At 35.0% G+C, this 21,526-nt stretch overlaps 2 protein-coding genes across 2 annotated transcripts; one reads left to right on the top strand and one right to left on the bottom strand.

The window, feature by feature from the left end:
* The first annotated feature begins 9,674 nt into the window (after positions 1-9,674).
* Positions 9,675-12,169, top strand: MOS4 (modifier of snc1,4). The gene is made up of 6 exons (XM_078986222.1): positions 9,675-10,036; positions 10,688-10,863; positions 10,962-11,045; positions 11,582-11,651; positions 11,752-11,885; positions 11,971-12,169. The coding sequence occupies exons 1-6, from the start codon at positions 9,788-9,790 to the stop codon at positions 12,017-12,019; spliced, it is 762 nt and encodes a 253-aa protein (XP_078842348.1). The 5' UTR covers positions 9,675-9,787; the 3' UTR covers positions 12,020-12,169.
* Positions 12,170-16,382: 4,213 nt separating this feature from the next.
* On the bottom strand, positions 16,383-17,535 carry LOC145037534 (NDR1/HIN1-like protein 10). The gene has a single exon (XM_078986221.1). It carries the CDS (start codon positions 17,333-17,335, stop codon positions 16,589-16,591), a length of 747 nt encoding a protein of 248 aa, XP_078842347.1. The 5' UTR covers positions 17,336-17,535; the 3' UTR covers positions 16,383-16,588.
* Between the last annotated feature and the right edge of the window lie 3,991 nt (positions 17,536-21,526).

Here is a 21,526-nt window from a genome sequence, read left to right as displayed (position 1 = left end):
GTGGTTGCAAAGGAAAACTACAAACCACATATGTAGTACATCAGTTCAGAGGTGGAACTGTTCGTTGGTGGAACACTCTGAGGAAGACCCTAAGCCCTAATGAGCCACTGAAACTGAATTGGGCAGAGTTCTTGGTGCAATTCAAGCACAAGTTCTGCTCGGCCCAAAATTTGCTAGAGTTGGAGAACAAATTTTTGACATTGAAGAAAGACAACATGGCAATTGATGAATACACTAATGCCTTCATAGAAAAAATGGAGTTTGCTTTGCGCATCATCCTAGACGAGCTGACAAAAGTTGATAGGTACACAAAGGGACTCCCATGGGAGTACGCGATGCCAGTACGTCAGGCACCTACTCTTGAGGCAGCTATTTGGGCTACCAAGTGTCACAACCAGGAAATTCTATGCTTTTGTAAGCATTAACAAGGACAAAATTGTAACCAAAAAATGAAAGCATGCATAATGTTTATTCAATGACAACAAAATTCCGTCAAAAGTTCTATACAAACACTTCAGATGGTCAACAAAAGATTGGAAACCCTAAAAATCCCGATTTAAGCCCATTATGGGCTAGGGTTTCCTTATTGGGCCTAACGGACCAATAAGATTCTAAATTGACTACCCTTAATTGGGCTCTAATTGGACCCACCTTCATGAGATTTAACATTTTAGGCCATATTGGGTCTAAAATGGAATAAACTACTCTAATGAGCCTTATTGGGCCATAACTAACCTAATTAGCTTTAATGGTCCATAAAACCCATTCCTTTATACGATTTGGGCCATGAACCATCCAAGGGAGCCCAATGGCCCGAAAAATAATAATTTGGGCCTTATGATTTCGAACTAAGACAATTAATGGCCCAAACTATTCAACTCCTTTTTCCTAGCCCAATTCTCGGCCTATATATATATATATATATATATATATATATATATATATATATATATATATATATATATAACAAAATATATATATATATATATATATATATATATATATATAAAACAAAAAAAATAGAAATGAAGTTAAATTATGCACATGATACATCATCTTTTCATGGTGGTTCTCCATCAAACCATCACTTCAAGGTCTCTCTCTCTCTCTCTCTCTCTCTCTTCTCTTATTCTCGGCCGAGAACAAGCCCACACACACTCACATCTTCAAAATTTCTTTAAACCTCTCAAGAACACTCTTTCTTCCATCAAGATTTTCGAGATTTTGTGGGTGCTTTCAAGAGGATCCCTCACCAAAAATTGTCATCCTTGGTAAGTTTGTGCTTAGATCCATGGTTTAGTTTCTTGATTTCTAAAAAATCTCCTCTTAACTCATGCAAATTCGTGATCTTGCTTCTTAGAACCCATCTAAGCCCAAAGACCTCTCAAGAAGTTTGCTAGGGCCGAGAATCACATTATCTTCTTCCATTTCTTCTTCAAAACTGAGAATAACTAAGAAAGGTGAGTTCATACCCCCTTGTTTTCGGTTTTCACTTGTTTTTGGGGGAGAATACAAGTGTTATGTGTTGATCTATGTGTTTATGCATGTTTTATGTGATTTCTTTAGTTAATGTTGTGAAAAATGTGATAATACTTGTTATATTTCGAAATCCATTACATAAATGTGTGAGATTTACAAACTAAAACATATTAAACAACATACTTCAAAGATAAAAGTGTTTACATGCTTAAGATATGAAAATTTTAAATAAAATCTTGTTAAGGATCTAATTTGTCAAGAAAACAAAAGTTAAGGGCAAAAAGTGATATTATGGTTCTTAAAGGACTAAACAGGTCCTACATATATAAAAATAGATTTTATTGACAATCATGTTTTCAAATGGTCAAAAATGTAATTTTTTAGCAAATTGGGCCTAAACAATGGGCCTCACGGTTTTGGGCCCAAATTGCGAAGTTGTGTTTGAGTACAACTTACCATCCACAAACTGATGATCAGAGCGAATGAACGATACAAACACTTGAAGATATGCTGAGAGCATGTACCCTAGAATTCCTAGGTAACTGAGATGAACATTTACCTTTGGTAGAATTTTCCTACAATAATACTTTCCACTCGAGCATAAAGATGACACCTTATCAAACTTTATATGGACAGAAGTGTCGTACGCCGTCTTGTTGTCTCAAGGCTGGGGAAAAGCAGTTTAAGGGACCCGAGATAGTCCATCAGATTGTTGAGAAGTTGAAGGTGATAAGGGAGAGAATGTTAGCAGCTTAAGATCGTTAGAAGAGCTATGCTGACAAGAAAAGACGACTGATAACTTTTGAAGTTGGAGATTTGGTTTTGCTTAAAGTCTCACTGTAGAAGGGACTTATAAGGTTTGGTAAAAGGGGAAAGTTAAGTCCAAGGTTTATTGGACCGATTAAAGTTCTTCAGATGATTGGGAACCCAACTTACCAGCTAGAACTACCAGAAGAACTGGAGGGAATTCATAACACTTTCCATGTGTGTTATTTGAGGAGGTTCACGGGAGAAGTTCCCGACATAATTCTAATTTCTAAGTTAATGATTGATAAAAACAAGAGGTTAACTGAAGAACCAGAGGCAATTGTTGACCGTAAGACTAAGAAGTTGCGACATAAGATGGTCGAATTAGTGCTTGTCTATTGGAAACATACGAATGGGCCAAATATCACCTGGGAAAAAGAGAGTGACAAGATGAGTCATTATCCGTATTTGTTTGGTGATGTGTGATTCCGGGGACGGAATCATCCTAAGGGGGGAGGGGGGGAATTGTAATGCCTGTGTTTCTAGGCTAGGCATTAATGATGATGTAATAGTCTAGGTTAACCTTTGTAACCCATTTTGAAATAACAAAAATGTATTGTTTGAGTATTATGTCTTTTATGCTTAATTGTTGTGATTTAAATGAATTAAGGATAAAAATAAGCGTCAAAATAAAATGTTAGATAAACCCAATATCTATGCATAAAGAGGTAGTGGTCATGACAAGGATTTCGGATATATAAAGAATGCCGAAATCCGAGTTATAACGAATAAGTTATGACATGTCGAAGTTTAGCGACAAAACCGGCACGACATTGCGCGATGTAAACCATGAATTTATGATAGAGCAATTTTTAACCTTAGCGATCTAAACGAAAGTCGCAGAATACGTTCAACCGAGAGCGTGCATAAAAAGAACATCCAAATCTGACTTCGTATGATGAAGTTATGGTTTTTCTAAGTTTCAGCTTAGCACTGTGCAACCCAAAGTTTGAATATCATATCGAATGATTTTTATCCGAAACAATCTTAACAAGAATCAAAGATCTCGTTAATAATAGTGCAACGGTAAAAAGATAGACGAAAACGGACGTCGGATGAATAAGTTATAAATTTTTAACAGACATTTCCTATCTCGGCTTGTTAAAAATATAATAATAATAATGAAGTCGAAATTAGCCGAATGAGTCTAAACGAAAGTTGTAGAGTATAATCTCACCTACGCGTGTATATAAAGAACGTCGAAAACGGAGCTCGTATGCGGTAGTTACAGATTTTTGAAGTTTAATAAATGGGAGTACGCCCAGGGTACAGGGGTACACCGTACACCCAACGTACTCATGTTCATGGTCTGAGTTGGGCCACGAAGCCTACTCCATCGCATGAGTGCTACGAGTTCGTAGCCTTGACGCATCTGATCTGATCCAGCGTACATGTCGATGAGGCAGTACACCCGGCGTACAAGGATGTTACGCTCAACATAATTCGAGGCATTAGCTTCCTATAAATAGAAAGCAAGACCTCTGGATTTGGTTGCCAATTTCTAAACCTCTCTCCTACTTTTCTCATCTTTAAGCCCCCTCTATACTACCCCTAAACCTCGGTTAGAGATTGACACCCGATAGCAAGTCCCGAAGCCCCGAAGATCCCGAGAAAAAGTGTTTTCAAGCCGAAAATCTTCCCATGTGAAGCTCGGTTTTTGAGAAGATATCCCGGTTTCATCGAAGAATATTACTTTAAGAGTCGTAGTGTTGTCCGATGATCGTCTTATCAAGTGAGTGTATAGTCACTTTCTTCTAAAACATATATATGAAGTATTTTCTATAAAATACGTGTTATATATATATATATATATATATATATATATATATATATATATATATATATATATATATATATATATATATATATATAACCATAAACCAAAACAAATACACTCAAACCCACTTTATTAGTTCTAAAAAAAACATCTCATAAAAATGGCAAGTCCATTAGAAAATTGTAAGTTGTTGATGACCGTTGGTCAGATTGTTATGAAATCATGGGAAGTGATTATGGATACGATACAAGAATAATAATAATAATAATAATAATAATAATAATAATAATAATAATAATAATAATAATAATAATAATAATAATAATTATAATAATAATAATAATAATAATAATAATAATAATAATAATAAGAAATCAAACCTAGGATGCGGAAGATGCTTCGCAGAGATCGTTAGGATGCACACACCCGTCTAATGGCACACTATGTCACAATTAGGAGTTTTTGTGCCTTGTAACCAACACTTAAACCAATTTATGAATCAAAAACATAAGAGCATGTATGATGCATACTCTATGTCAACAAAATTTCAGTCAAACACCCCATGCAAGCAATTCAAATAGTCATTAAGCAATTGGAAACCCTAGAAGTTCTTGTTTAAGTCCATTTTGGACTAGGACTTCCTTATTGGGCCCAATGGACCAATAAGCTTCCAATTTGGCTATCTTGGGCTTAGAACTCTTAAATGGGCTCTAATTGGACCCACTTCCATTTAATTCAATATTTTGGGCCATATTGGGCCTAGAATGAAATAGATTAATTATATGAACCATTTTGGACCATAATTAACCTAATCTAGCCTAATAAGTCATAAAAATCACATTTATATTTTTTTAGGGCCAAAAATCATCCAACCTAGCTATAACATGGGCTTAAGGGCAAAAAGCCCAAGAACCTCCTCTCACCCTCCCCATTCTCGGCCCAAGCCCAAAAGAAGAGGAGAGTTGACTTTGTGAGTGACACCTCACAATTGTTCAAGGGACATCCATGCATGAAGACCCAAACATCCATGCACTCACATACTTCCAAGTCTAGCTACTCTTTTTCTCCCTCTCTCTCTTGCTCTTGGCCGAGTCCAAGCACACACACACATTTCACTCACTTTTCTCTCAAGGAAACACTCTCATAACTCATCCATATTTCGAGATCTAAGAAGGAATCAAGGGGATTTTTTACACAAAAACCATCATCTAAGGTAAGGAATCTCTTAGATCCTTAAGCTAGCTACTTCATTTCATCCAAAAATCACCTCTTAATTCATTCAAACTCATGATCTAGCACCTAAGAAGCATCCAAGTTCGAAATCTTCCAAGGAAGGTTGCTAAGGCAGAATTTCTTCTCATTTTCTTCCAAAAACCGAAACCACACCCAAAGGTGAGCTTCATACCCCCTCTTTTTCGGTTTTTATAAGTTTTGTGGGGGAGAATACAAGCAAATGTGTAGATCTATGAGTATATGTATGCCTTGTGTGATTTTTATGCTTATATGTATGATCTTGTGTGATTGTGATGTTTATACTAGCCACAAGAACCTAAAAACCGAGATCTACAATATGAAGAATGAAATAAGTATAAATTATACCATTTCACACTAATCAAGTCTAGAAAAATAATCTAGTTGGTTAATATGAACATTTTTGGACTTAAAAACCCAATTTTGGGCTCAAAATGCTAAAAGTACAAAACTAAGGGGGCCAAAACGACAAAATATAAATTCTGAAGGTTGAGATGAGTCTAAACAGTTTCTAATATGTATTTTCTGAATATTAACACTTTTGAAGGGTTAAAAATGTGAATTTTAAACATAATGGGCCAAAATGGACTTTTCGGCCCAATAAAGCCCCAAATTGCGAGATTTTTGATTTGGAGGGGCTGAAACTGCACATTTCTGTAAAACAGAGGATTACTAGTGTAACAAATCTATTTCAAGAGTCAAAAATGCTTTTCAAATTAAAAAGGGGCCAAAGATGCAAAAATTTTCCTTTTTGGGCCAAAATTGTAAAAGTTGCGAAAATTGGGGTTTCAACCGAGAAAATTTCATTTTTGAGGGACTTAAGCTGTTTATCAAGTAAATTTGGGCTGAAAATGTCTTTTCAACAAGTTTTGATACTAAAGTGTCAAGAAAAATGGTTTAAGGACTAAAATGGAAATTCTTTTATATAAAGGGTTAAAAGTATAAATTTTATCCAAGAAGGGGCATTAAAAAGAAAAACTCTAATGTTTAAAACAATGAATCCCTTAAGATAAAATACGAGTACCACGGCTACCGGCGAAACGTAATAGCAAATACACATCCAACACCAATAGCGTTGCCAAACGAATTGATTCGGTCTCGAATCAAGGATCAATAAACAATAGTACTTCAATACACACGCAAAAATCTACGAGAAGTCAATACACCATCTTTGGGCTCGAAAGTTTCAAATCGTGCTTGTTGGGCCTAGCTAGCCCAATGACATGATCTTTAGGCCCGAAGGGAACACGCTTACAGATTATTGGTCTTCTATGACCTAATTCCGTGTAAAAGGACTTTCAATAGCTTTAGTGTGTTGTTGGGCCCCAATGGCCCATTGGTACTGCTAGCAAAGTCGAGAAGTCAAATGCTAGTCGGGCTTAGTGCCTTTCGCATTCATGATAGCCTTGAACGACTTATGGAAATAACGAGGGCTTCGTACCCTCTTTTCTCCTCAGTTGTGGGGCTATGAGAAGTCAGGGTGGTTGGATCAAGTGAGTCTTACGGACGACGCCAAAAGGATCGTTTGTAATTTGTAGTTATAAACTAGTCATTTTCTTTAATGCGTGATTATAATGACTCACAACCCATAATTAATCCAATGACACCTGGAATTATCAGATACAAACGTCGCACCGGCATAACAATAAATAAGACACGTAATTTGATGGATTAGGAAAACATCGGGTTTTCCTAGGGAATTCAACACTTTCACCTATGATACGCATACAAAGTCTAACAATTATTCACATTTACAGAAATCAACAAGCATACTTACGGATCTTCACACTTTTTCTCATATACAATACTCTTTTTAGAAAATATCGGATTTTCTGGTGGTTTTCAAAATAATACAAATCATTACTTTTCAAACATTACTTATGAACTCACCAACATTTCATATGTTGAAGTTTTTCCAAAATACTTGTATTCTCAAGTAACAGGTAAATCGAAGAAAATGTATCCAGTGATATCATGATGTTTTGTTTAGTTAATATCGAACGGTTTATGTTTGGAAATGTAATGCTTTAAAACAATGTACTTAATGTAAACAATATCGGTTGTAATATTTCAATGCATGGTGGTGAATGATGTTATGATTCATGTATATTCATTGTGATGGTATTCAATTAAGTCACAATAGCCCTCGGACGTTTCCGCCGTCTGGTTCGGGGGTATGACACACTATTTCGATGAAAATTTTGTTTACGGTGAATACCGGTTTCGTCGTCGATTCTGAATGACAAAACATTTATTTCTTCATATAGGTGGTGACGTTACTAACATTTATGAATATATTAGACAACACCGAAATGCAAGAGGTGCGGATGGGTTTTTAGAAATACAAAAATGTGTAGTTGCGGTTCGTCAATTAGCTTACAGTTTTGTTTCTGATTCATGGGAAGAATATTTTCAAATGTCCGAGCGTGTAGCTAGGGACAGTGTAGATGAGTTTTGCATATGTGTTGTCACTATTTGCGGTCTAAGGTATTTGCGTAAACCCACTTTTACTAACGTCCAATCATTACATGCTCATCATGCTAGTGTTCATGGCTTTCTTGGTATGCTTGGAAGTTTGAGTTGTCTTCATTAGGCTTGGGGTAGTTGTCCTAATGCATGGCAAGGACACTTTACATGAGGTGATAAGGGTCACCCGACAGTCATACTTGAAGTTGTTGTGTTACAAGATTTTTGGATTTGGCATGCTTTTTTTGGTGCTCCCGGCTTAAACAACGATATTAATGTTTTATACATGTCACCCATATTCAATGGGTTTTGTGATGGGTCCACACCTAACTGTCCATTTCAAGTGAATGGAATGACGTACAATTATGGGTATTATCTTGCTGATGATATTTACCCAGAATTTGTTGTGTTTGTGAAAACGCTAACATATCCAGGTGATCCCACACGCATAAAGTATAAAACATACCAAGAAAAAGGCTAGGAAGGACATGGAACGAGTATTTGGAGTCCTCAAGAAGCGTTGGCGCATACTACCACATCCGGGTCATCCTCGAAGTGTAGACAAGCTCGCTTGTATTATGTATGCGTGTATCATTTTATATAATATGATTTTGGAAGACAAGCACAAAATAATTTGTCAGTTTCAACCAAATGACAATGCATCATCAAGTACATCATCTAGTACGCCATTGCCGCGTGGTTCCATCCCATGGCGTGCAAGAAAAAGGGCGATACGTGACAATCAAAAACACCACGAACTTCGAAACGATTTGGCGGAACACATATATCAGGTTAATGAAATTGATTTAAATCAGCCAATTGACAATGATATCATTGATTATTCAGACTGAAATATTTCATTATGCTAGTTAATGTAATTTTCGTTTTATGATTGTTAAATCAAATGTAATGTTTTCAATTTATGAAATGTTATGTTAGTTTAATTAATATTTAATTTTAAGTTTTATGTAATTATTTAGATTTTTGAATTAAAAAAAATCATAGGCACCACACCCTACCTTGTACGTAAAAAAATCTTAAAAAAATGTAAAATCCTATGTAGCGCTTAGGTGACAGCCTTTTATCATTGGTAAAACCCATTTATTTATACGGGTTCACAGGTTGGCGAGTTCGTGGGTCAGATTCCATAAATAAAATTGACAACTAAACATGAATAAATTCTTGATGGTTGATGCAAACATATCCGCATTTTAAACACTTAAGTCTTAAACATCTAAACGAAAATTAAAAAAACATTCATAAAAACATATTCAAACTAAACATTGCTACAAACATAGATAATTCAAGTGCTAAAGTATTAGTCATAATTCCCATTTTTTTCTCCTAAAAAACAAAGTCAATTGTCAACACAATTTTCTTTTTTTATAATGAACTTCAACCTTTAAGTAGAAACAATATTCAAGATTAAAACACACACATGTAAAATTAAAAAATGTATGGTTGTCCTTAACAATAACTCACCAAACCTCAACTTAAAGTTTATTAGAACTCGTAACCTTTGTTTAGTCTTCGGCAATGTTCATATCCATGACGTTTTGAGTTAGTTTATTGATATCAACATGAGTATCAAGTGGATAAGAAAGATAAAAATAAAAAAATAATACAAAATAATAATTAATATAAGTAAACAATACTACATTTTTCTCTAAATAACCAATCTCTATATAAATACATTTAAAAATAAAATAATTTTTTTATTAAAAATATAAACAGATCAGCATATATATATATATATATATATATATATATATATATATATATATATATATATATATATATATATATATATATATATATATAACCCATTTATTATTAAATAGATTATTTAATAAACATATTGACAGATAAAACCTCATCCTTATTTCCCTGCCCTATTCCTAGTTCCCAGTTTTCACTTCCCACCCGAAATTTTTTGCTCTTCTATTTTCAGAACCGATCGTCGTTTTATACTTGAAGAAGTCGCAAGTGCTAAAACAGCGCTCAACAATGGCGACGTCAACCACCATAAACAACGGAGAAAAGGTTATGCTGCTAGAAGCTCCACCATCTTCGCGGCCTTCTTGGTCCAGTAGTGCTGCGCAAATCGACGCATTGCCCTACATCGATGACGAATACGGCGACCCCAAAGTGAAAGCCGAAGTTGACCGTTTAATCGAAGAAGAGATGCGTTGTAGCTCTAAGAAACCTTCGGATTACCTTAAAGACCTCCCTCCTGTTGCCAAGTTTAATTTTGAGGTATTCTCTCATCTTGCTAAATTTTCTAGGGTTTTACTACATCCCCCGATTCTTTTTGCAAAACTGTACTGTGTCTGCTTCTGAATTTGCATACATATGTGTACAATTGTGCAAGTGCAATTCTTATTTTGTTGTTATACGATAAGCGAGTTTGACAAGAGCAAGCTACCAATTGCAATTATGCTGTTGTAGTGCCTAGTGGAAGCAGTGTTCAACTTAGTCTTTTAGCAAGTGAATACAAAAGGTTTTGGAACATATTATGAGATCTTCGATGTAAATCCGGAGAAATTGGATGAGTTCTGTAGGAAACAGATCAATATTGTACAGAAGATGAAGGGAAAGAAGCGGATGCAGGTGAAGCGACAAGATTTAGATTGTGATGTCGCCATAGTTCTTTTTGGGCCTGAAAGAAATTTCCATTTGAGTTATTAGTGGTAGAATAGCATTGATCAAATTCATCACCTCCTTATGAACAAGAGAAGAACATGATCAACATCTCACTATTTTTAGAACATAAATTACTTATTTGGTTTCTAAATATGCTGTAAAGTACTCTTTGACAATGGAATTGATGTATGTAGCAAATTGTTAGTTATCAATCAAATGTTTTGATACATGTTCTAATTCTTTTTTTTTTTTTTTTTTAAAAAGAATTATCCAATGCTTGCAAGGGAGTATGAAAGGGTGAGATCTGGTAAACCAATGGTGCCTCTTGATATGTCAAGATATGGACTTGAGACTCCATCACTTAACAAAAGGAATGATGAAACTGCTTGGAAACAAGCACTACAGAAATCTCAACGTTTGCTTCAGCATCAAGTTATTAGGTATTCAATTCCATTCCAATGATCTCATGTTTGACAGATTCAAATTCTTTACTTTTTCCATTGATTTTGTGTTTTAACTTGTTCTTATGTGATGCCAGGCTGGAAAATCTGGATTTAATGTCAAAATATGGAGCTGATGTATGGAAACAACACAATCAGAGACTAGAAGCATTTTTATCAAGGTCAGTGTAATCAATCTCCTTTCAAAATTTCATCGTCTTTATACTTATATTGCTTTAAAAATAATTAATTTGTTTGTTGGGTTTGAACCACAATTATCAGTTTTAAATTCTTTCTCTTATGTGATTATTTTAAAGCACTTTGTTTTTGTTATAAGGAAATTTATACTTACAACCTTATATTGATTTTAGAAAGAATGGAATCTATCAAAAGAATTGAATATGGAGATATGGTTAATGACTGAATTACCCTTTTATTGATTTTGTTTTATAATTTCTTGCTTGGTTTATATATAGTTATAATTAAAAAAAAAAAGAACACTTTCTGGTTATGATTAAAGTTAATGTTGAAAGGACGTGAATGCCCTCCTCATCTTCATCATAAAAAAAAAATGAGTTAAACATTCATTTGAGTTAAATCTGATGGAATTCAATTCCATTTCTTGACCCTTTGCATATGAAGGAATAGAGTTTGATGAAAATTCAATGCTGAGGGTATTTACGTCTTTTTCACACACGGCATTTGTTGTTTTCCACAGAATGCAAGCACAAGCAGCTGAGTTAAACGAAAAGATAGAAACCGTTAATCGAGAAAGAAAATATCATCAGGTAACATTATTCTTACTAAATATAGCAACAATTAATCTTATTTTTATCATACTATATTTTATTAATTTCACATATACTTTTTATATTTTTTAAAAAACAGCAAAATACTGCATATGAGCTTAATGCATTGTCAGCACAATGGAAGGAGCTCTGTTATAAAAACATAGCAATTGAAGCTGCATGTGTCAAGATTGAAGCCAACATTGAAGAGTTAAAAGCAGAAGCTACAGAAAAGTATCAAATTTCTTACTTTTCTATTTATAAGTTATAAATTATTTTGTTGATATAAACTTTATACATGATTATTTTTTAAATGTAGAGGGTGGAATCTTGATGTTAATATGGAAAATGGGTCTTCGTTGCCTTGAGGTTGATAAAAGGTATGAAATTGTGATTTATGTTTTGATTCTTGTTTAGTAGTAATGGGTTTTATTTTGTACTTAAAAATGTTTTTCTACGTGATTTTGTAGTTTATGATATTTAGATTTTGATTCTTAACATAGAAGGATTTTTTTTTATTTTTTATTTTTCTATTTCTATTGCTTTGCATGTTTGTTTCTATGGGGAGTGAAATTGTGATTGTTTTGGTTATTATTAGGTGTTTTGAATAATCTTTTTGTTGAATTATAGCGGTGTCATTCAAATTATCAAATATAAAGTAATTATTAGTGTTTGAATCGAGTAGATTTTTTTGAAGTATAGTTATGATAAAAGACTTATGTTTTTATGATATAATTTGGTGGACTTTTTGAAGTATACTTGTGTAATAAGAAAAAAAAATATTAAGTGTTTTGTGATAATATAAAGAAATTATAGTAACGTGTTATAAAGCATGTAGCTGAAAGTATGTTGTTTCTTGCATTTAGTGCTACATTTATATCGACATCAATGAGAAATAACTTTCATATGATTAATTTCTTATCTAAAATTTGACGAAAACGATACGCATAAAGTTTTAAAGTACAATAAAATCAACCCAATAGTTAACGAATGTATATAAAGACGCGATTAACAATTCAATGGTTTGTTTTTTGTGTTGGATTTTACAAAAATAACCTCATGATTTTGGAAAATACTGGGAAATCACCCACTTTTATCCATTTGCCGAAATAACACAATATGAAAACGTAAAAATCTGATTTTCTCCTACTTAAAGCGTAATATATTTTTGAGTAAATTACACGAATGGTCTCTATGGTTTAAGGTAATTTGCACGTTTAGTCCCTAACTTATTTTTTTTAACTTGGAAGGTCCCTACTGTTTGTTTTTGTTACGCGCTTGGTCTCTGTCTTATATAAAAAGTTTATTTTTCCCTTTATTTTTTAATTTATTTAAATAAACATACCCTAATCTCACCATTTTCACCTTACCATACGTACCCCATCATTTTTTCTTATTTAAATAATAGTCTTTTTAGGTATGATAAGGACCAAACGCGTAACAAAAACAAACAATAAATACCAAAAACGTAATAAAAACAATCAGTAGGACCTTCCGAGTTAAAAAAATAAGTTAGGGACCAAACGCGCAAATTACCCCAAACCATAGGGACCATTCGTGTAATTTACTCTATATTTTTTTGATTTGTATACATTTGGTCATTGAGTTTTTTTCCGTCTATATTTACCTCTCAAAAACTGTATACATTTAGTCTTTATGATCGGTTACTTTAGATTAACCGGAAAAAATAACTTACATTAATTATTAATATTTTTGTACATATTTATTCCTTAATATATTTTTGTTTTTGTATTCATTCAATATTTATGAATACGTGACAAGTATTAACGAAGTGTGTGAGACTGTTGATGTTTATGTGTAACGTCTCATTTTCACAAATGGAACACGAATTAGATCAAAACATGATTTTTGTTTAAGAACACACATCATTCAAGAACACACACGATTTTTGTTCAAGAACATACATATTGATTTTCAGATCTTCATATATATATTCATTCGATTTCCAGATCTTCATATATCTTTATTCGATTTTCAAGAATACATACCCAGATCTTATGTGTGTGCGTGTTATTGTGTTTATTATTTAAAAATCGAAATATGAAAAGATGAACACGAACATAGAATAGGATGAACACGAGCATACACTAAAAAAAAAAAAAAACATGAACACACACTTAGAAATCTTCGATTTCCTTTCTGGAAATTAAGTTTGCTCTTCAAAAATCGAACATAAAATTGTTTTTGGGGTTTTATTCTTCAAAAAACTGAAGCTTTGGTTAAGAAATCGGTTCAGATTTGCTTATAAATCCATTATTACAAAAAAAATGTTTATTTCAAAATATATTTATCGAAAATCAGAGTAATATAAGAAACGTGGAATTCTTAATACTGTTGATGAGTGTGTACAATCTTGTCTTCCCTTTCCCACGATCAACGATAGAACCTGAAAACATAAACAATTGGGTAAACACAAATTTTAGTGAGCTTCTCCTAAAATACCCGATACAACAAACGTATTATCATGTATACGGGTCCACACTCATCAGATTGGAATATATTGACCTAATCAGTCATCGGACTGGAATGCCAACATGCAACATGTTCAATCAATCATCGGACTGGAATACTTGGGATTTTTCGGCATGTCGCCTTAACTCAACCACTCTTCTTGAGCCTCTGTACCTACGGCTTACAGTCGACCCGCACCAGGTATCTTGGCCTACAACATATATCAAGACCACCTCAACCTATCCCACCACCATATGACTATCCCACGTAAGATATCGCGAGAAAAACCTAAAGAAATCATTCATAAGTACTGAATTGGTACAAAAACAAATATAATTTATTTTGCAACAAAAAAAAAATATATTAATAACTAAATGTGTACAAAAATATTAAGGACAAAATGTGTATAAAGTGAGAAATATATTACCCTATTAAGTCATTTTTATCGGCTAACCTGGAGTAGCCGGTCATAAGGATTAAATGTGTACAATTTAACAAGTTGAAGGGGAAAATATGGACGAAAAAAAATCAGTGACTAAATATGTACGAATCAAATAATATATTACCCTTTTAAATCATTATCCCTTACATAAAACACATTATTTCTTGCATTTTAAATCTTAAATTTTAACTATAACTATTTCATTTCAACTAAATGATATTTTTATATCTAAATATTTATTTAACTTTTTGTTAGGTTTTGGATATGTTATTGAAATTTCATAATACAAAATATCTGCTATCATTGCTTATTTTGACCAAGTGAAATTTTTTATAACGATGACTTGATAAGACATATGAAAGATATAGTTGATATCTATATTCAAATTCCGACATTACATAACCCTTATGGCCTTGGCGATTCGTCTACAGTGAGTAAGAGGCAAAGTATATCTAAATGTTTTGAAATGCACAAAGTTAAGTGAGTAAGAGGCAAAGTATATCTAATTGTTTTGAAATGCACAAAGTTAGTTGATGCTATTTTGGAAATACGAAATTTATAATATGATATTACCTTAGCAAAGCAAAATTGTAGGGATGAACATATGGACCGAGGAACCGGCCGGAACCGGTACCGGAACCGGAACCGGAACCCGATGGAACCGGTCGAGCCGGGACCGGGACGTTATTTTTGTGGATTTTTGGAACCGGGAACCGGTAGGAACCGGAACCGATATAACCGGAACCGGTAGAACCGGCAAAAACCGGTAGTACCGGCAAGAACCGAAACCGTATGATGCTATTTTTGAAGGATCGGTTCCAACATTTGAAGACACGACAAGAACCGGTAGGAACCGGGAACCGGTAGAACCGCCGGGCCGGTTCGGTTCTTGATTTTAGCCGAAGCCGGTTCCCGGTTCCGGTCCGGTTCGGGCCGGTTCCGACCGGTCCGGTCCTTTTGCTCATCCCTACAAAATTGTGTAGTTTTCAATAGAATATTTCCAAAAACTCATTGAAATTTCGTCTAAATTTTAACGCAATTGTTGCTTATTTCACATTATTTTCGGATTTTGTTGGAATTTTGGGTTGAAATTGGCACACCCGTTTCATCTTAGGGCACCCACTTGCAAAAACAACCATAACATTTGAAGTAAAACAACACCACAAATGTATGTACAATCCCAAAATTTGTTAAATTCATGAATATGTCATGATTTCATACAATCCGGAACGATGTGAAATGCATGAATATGTTATGATTACGTACATAACATGAAGCGAACAGTTTAGAAAACATGATAATATAAGTATGCTTGAAGTGGAGAATTGTTTTAAGCCTATATGAAGGAGTTTGTCCCACCATAAAAACAAGTACAAAAAAATTCATGAAAGAAGAAATGTCCTCCTTTGTACAAGAATTACACATGGGAACTAGTTGGAAATCCTGTAAACCAAAGGTTATTAGGCTTGTGACAAAAAGGGCACACACTCGTATAAGTTACAATGACATATTTGAAACGAATGAGTTGGTTTAACTTAAACTTATGAATCATATATCAATGACTTACACTTTTTTTTGTTAATCTAATGACAAAAACGTTATATTAGTATTCAACATTTGATGAAAGTATTATCTATACATAATCAAGACGTGTATTAATGTATCTATTTGCATGACCTAATTGCTTGTATACATACAAATTATTTATCCCCAAACAAGAAAAATGAAAACCTAAAACCTCACTTATGGATGATAGAATTCTCACCTCTTAACCATTAGCTAAGAGGTAATAATCAATCACTCAACATATACAAATATAGCCTCCAAAATCAAGGAACATATAAACATTATTAAAACCTAATCGAATTCGAATTCAAGATTCAAGAATATGCAATTGGTTAACATTATATCAAGATACCAAAAACTAGGGTTTATTCACATCATTCAAACTACCTCCAAATTGGTAGCTTTTCAATTGATAAGTTGAACAACACAAGAATATACCTTGAAACTCATTCACTACTCAAAGACCCACCCTGCATTCCTTCGTACCACCGATCAGAGTTCCACCATTACTATTTGAAGAAACCCCAATTGATAAATTAGGGCAATAAACCCTCAAGATCCTCCGTCTAGCCCACCAAGAACCAGCCCTAAATCGAACCCTAGCCATCATTCTGATATTGAAATTAATCGACCCATGATTCCTCTCTACATTAATACTATCTCGATCATCAACATACGCCGTCAAAGAAGCGAATGTTGCTTTAATGGAAGTCTGATTCTTCGTCCCCTGCACAAAAGGTGGTACAGTAGTCTCTGAAATTGAATCCGATTTGTGGAAGACGGCAGCTTCAATTTGATCATAGAAAAGAGTAATTTTGGAATTAGGGTTCCGAACAATGAAACGAGCGTCCCAATCGCCGGAAACTAATGAGTTTGATGAAATATTGAAGTTAGAAAGGGTTAGTGTTTCGACTCGGAACTGAGGGATTTGTGGGCGGAGGATGAGCCACATGGTGAAGATGATGATACCGGTGATGAGGATAGAGCCGATTAAGATGGCGAAGAAACGGTGGACGAAGGTGGCGCGTTGTTGGGTCGCGTATGGATCGGAGTAGTAACGGTTTCCGGCAACGTGGAAGTATGTCCCGTGATTCTGTGGGGCAGTTGGAGGGGGAGCAACATAAGGGTATGCGGTGGCGGTGTTTGGGTAGCCGGTGGCGGAGTGAGCTGGGTAGCCGGTGACGGGTCTGGATTGATCCGCCATTGAAGAGGTGGATTGGGATTGAAATTATGGGGAAAATTTTGATGATTGGTAGTTGGGTAAAGTATATAAATCATTGTAGGGGAAAGATGAGCATCAATTTATCTCTTTGTGATCCGAATCTTGAAGCCTAACTCCACTAAATATCTACAGGATTTTCAAAAAAATGTCTAAGCAAATTGCAATCTCTTTCTAAGAATTTTGGGTTTGTTTTGAAATTAATCAAACTCAAACTTTTTCTTTAAATTTCTTTTCATTGATACGATGTTGACATATTTTTTCTAACATGTTAAATTCGGTTTTGTGTCACATATATTTGAAACGAATAAAGTTATTCTTTTTTGAAAGATTGATATGATGTAACGAATATTGTTGTCAATGATATGGGACAAGTGTTTTCTTAATATTATATGGACACTTGATGATAAAAATTATTATTATGTATTATCTTTGCCACTTCCAACGGTGACTTATAACTTTTTTTTTTTTTTGATGATCATTAGGTTTCTCTTTGAAAGGCTATAATGGATTGAATATTTTCAATTTGGGTGTAACTAGTTTTAATAAATTCAAACCTTAATTAAATGACAATTTTTTTTATGAGATAATAACAATTTTCAATTTCCAAATGTTATATCTGTCCAATTTAATTTCTAAATATCATATTTATATTTCATAAAATTTTAAAATATAGTATATATCATTCTTAAATGTGACAACCCGAAATATCTATCTTGTACAAACCCTATATTTAAATCTAATCAAACTTACTTCTGCTAACTTTTAGCATAGTTTAGAGTCTATTTGAACATTCTGAGCTTAATTCATCAAAAGAATAAGTGAAAGGAAGTGTCAATTGAAGTTGTAAACTATCAAACAAGCCCTAGCCATCATCATGAGGAGTTTACGGCCACACCATGTGAGTTTACAACCATAAACACATGGTGGCAGTAAACCCTTCGTATATATATGACACTTAGTCATTTTTCATTCATTCTTCACCTTCCAAGCTAGAGAAATCGGATTCTCTCCCAAGGATCTTCAAGATGCTCTACCTTTCTTCCATTGGTATAAGGAATCGTTTTCCTGTCTATGCCCCATGTAGCACTTTTCTATGTAACTATCCTTGTACTGTAAGTACCTTTTAGTTAGGCTTTTATGTTGTCAAAGCTTTTCTACTTCGGATATGATGTAAGACCTACTCCAAGGTTAATTTTCCCAAACTTATTACATCTTAAATATCAATGATATTGACAGTCGGTTAATTCTTGTGACAATCCTGGTTCAAATACTTTCATTCTTCTATCAATATAATTCTATCTAAAGCTTACTTTCGTCAAATTATAGAGTTGTGGTAATTTAGCTCAAGGATCACTTCCAAATCTTGTCAAAGGTTGGATCATGTTATCCACCAACCAATGATAGCCTAGTTCGAAATAGCAATCGTCTAGTGACCATTCTACGAACTTACTTCAACTCTTTACCAGTACTGCATCATAGGGATGTAGGTCAAACCACCGAGAACAGTTTAACAAAACGAAAATTTTACATTCACCTGAAAAAGTAGAATACATCTAGTACCGACCATAATCACTCACGAACTCCTTTTATTTCGTATAACATAATCATGTCGTCATCCAGAAATAGTCAACTGAACGACAAAACCCCGATCCTTCATATGGACACCGCTACCTTCCAAGCCATGATAACAGCTGTCGTGGCAGCTATCCTTGCACACTACAACGTTGGCAATGCAAACAAGGCTGGAAAAGGTGTTGAAAGTTCAAATTGTTGTAACAATCCGGGAGGTCAACAAATGATAATAGTCACAGACACACAAAGCCACACATTTGAGCATAAGAAATGAAAGTGTCAAGCCCAAAAGGAGCGTAAGCGATCCCAAAGACTTTCCATGCAACAACAACAAGTAGCGACCCCTGCCACTTCAGCACCGATTAAACTATATGAGGGAACACTCCCGAAGTGTGACAAGTGTAATTTTCATCATAACGGGGTTTGCCGTGATTTGCAATGCAACAATTGCAACCGAATGGGGCACACTACTCGTGTCTGTAGAGCACCGACACGAACCATCTTCCAAACCACTAGCATCGGAGTTAGCCCGACTTGCTATGGTTGTGGTGAAACCGGACACTATAAAAGGAATTGTCCAAAATGGAGGAACAACGAAAGCACTCATGTCCACATAACTCCGACCCGACACATCACTTCCACCACTGACGCTGGTACAATCCAGATATGTCATATATGCGGTGGGATAGGACATCTCAAGAAGGATTGTCTAATAACAAAGAACTCGGTCGCAGACGGGAAGATACTAAGGATCACTGCTACAGGAGAGACTACTCCGGACCCACGTTGTAATACTAGGGCATTTCAATATAGTAGACTTATAAATTGTTAAAAACTAGTGCAACTCAAATCTTAACTTTTGCGAGATCCCGTCAGTCAAGGGACTCTCGTGCTGCGTATACTTGCTTTTTGTAGTATACTTTGTTCGCAACATTAGTTTCATAGATAAAACTAAAATATTGAAACTTTGTCAAAGTTGCACCATTATGTTTTGTAACACCTTTATGAACTAGTCTAACGCCTCTTATTCTGAGTAGTCCGACATTATCATGTAACTTGAGTCAATTCGATCCTCACAATGCCAGTTTCGTGCGCAAATATCTTTTCCCCGTAATCGCCTTTCTAGCGAAGCCGTCATTCCAAAACTCCGAGGTACTCATGTGTAGAGTATCTTATGTTTCATATCCTTCCGAAGGAACCTTAGCAAACCTCCCCGGTATACCGCTCGTGCAGTACGTCAAGTTCAATCTGAAGACCCATACGGTTAATCTATTGCTGATGAATGTATACGCAAGGGTGGTATATAATCAAGGTTCTACAGGCTGAGAATTGATGATTCCGCTTTAATTTCTTTTCCTTGTTTGGATGTGAGCTTAGAGAAGAATCATTTATCTGTCTGCCTTTTCAATCTTAATTATATACGACCCGTATACGCGAAGCTGTGATTGATGAACCAAATATGACTTCTATTATGAACTTCAGGACGAAGACTACTCAAGACTACGAGTGATCGTGCTGCCATGAGAATAAACTTAGGAGCCAAACAAATATCCTTCCTGCCGATCGGGACAAGAGATACAGATAGAACAGAAGTACTTATCCTTTCTTTAATTCATGAGTAATTGTACTTTCTTTTAGAATTCCTCGACACCTTTCCAGGAGAACTTCCAGGATTTACCTCCGCTATGTCAAGTCGAGTTCAAACTTCAGAATCGACTAAATTCCAGGGGCTACCCCAGTAGCCAAATCGCCCTACCATCTAGCAACTGCAGAGATGCAAGAACTGTCCGGTCAACTTAATGAACTGCTCAAAAAGGGCTTTGTAAGATGAAGCTTCTCACCCTGGGGAGCTCCGATCTTGTTCGTCAAGAAGAAAAACAGATCGTTTCGTATGTGCATCGAAAATAGAGAAGCTCTATTCGAAGTTCTCTAAATGCGAGTTTTAGATTCGGAGAGTTGAATTCTTGTGACAAGTTGTTAGTGAAGAGGGAATTCATGTGGACCCTTCCAAAATCAATGCCATTGAGAACTGGTCAACACCAAAGACGCCTACATAAATTCGTAAATTTCTAGGCCTCGCTGGCTACCATCGTAGGTTCATTCAGAACTTTTCTCGAATCGCGAAACCTCATATGACTTTGACCCAGAAGGGTGTGGCCATTGACTGGGAAGAGAAGCAAGAGAAAGCGTTCCAAACGCTGAAGCGAGCCTTATGTACCGCATCGATAATAGAAGACTTCGTGGCCTACTGCGATGCATCCAATCAAGGGCTCGGTTGTATTATGATACAACGAGGTAACGTCATTGCTTATTCCTCTCAGCAGCTTAAGACACTCGAAACCAGATATACAACACACGATCTGGAGTTAGGGGAAGTGTTATTTGCTCCGAAGGTCCGGGGATCATTCGGGAAACGACAGAGAAGATCGTTCAGATTTGTGAACGATTGAAAGCCTCTTGAGATCAATAGAAAAGCTAGCTGACAAGAGAAGGAAACCTTTGGAATTCCAGGTGGGAGACCATGTTCTTTTGAAAGTCTCACCCTGGAAGTGCTTGATACGCTTCAGAAAGCGTGGAAAGCTAAATCCAAGATACATAGGG

The sequence above is a fragment of the Lactuca saligna genome, chromosome 3 (genome assembly GCF_052625555.1).
Source record: "Lactuca saligna cultivar CGN05327 chromosome 3, ASM5262555v1, whole genome shotgun sequence".
Lineage (NCBI taxonomy): Eukaryota > Viridiplantae > Streptophyta > Magnoliopsida > Asterales > Asteraceae > Lactuca > Lactuca saligna.
The sequence above is the reverse complement of the archived record's forward strand: the minus strand, read 5'-3'. Positions and strand labels throughout refer to the sequence as shown.

What these genes read in the sequence shown, in the direction of transcription:
- MOS4 (XM_078986222.1), top strand. Translation starts at nt 9,788, where the DNA reads ATGGCGACGTCAACCACCATAAACAACGGAGAAAAGGTTATGCTGCTA. An exon ending in CTTCAGCATCAAGTTATTAG is followed by an intron (nt 10,864 to 10,961) that starts GTATTCAATTCC and finishes ATGTGATGCCAG; the next exon opens with GCTGGAAAATCTGGATTTAA. An exon ending in CTAGAAGCATTTTTATCAAG is followed by an intron (nt 11,046 to 11,581) that starts GTCAGTGTAATC and finishes TGTTTTCCACAG; the next exon opens with AATGCAAGCACAAGCAGCTG.
- LOC145037534 (XM_078986221.1), bottom strand. Translation starts at nt 17,335, where the DNA reads ATGGCGGATCAATCCAGACCCGTCACCGGCTACCCAGCTCACTCCGCC.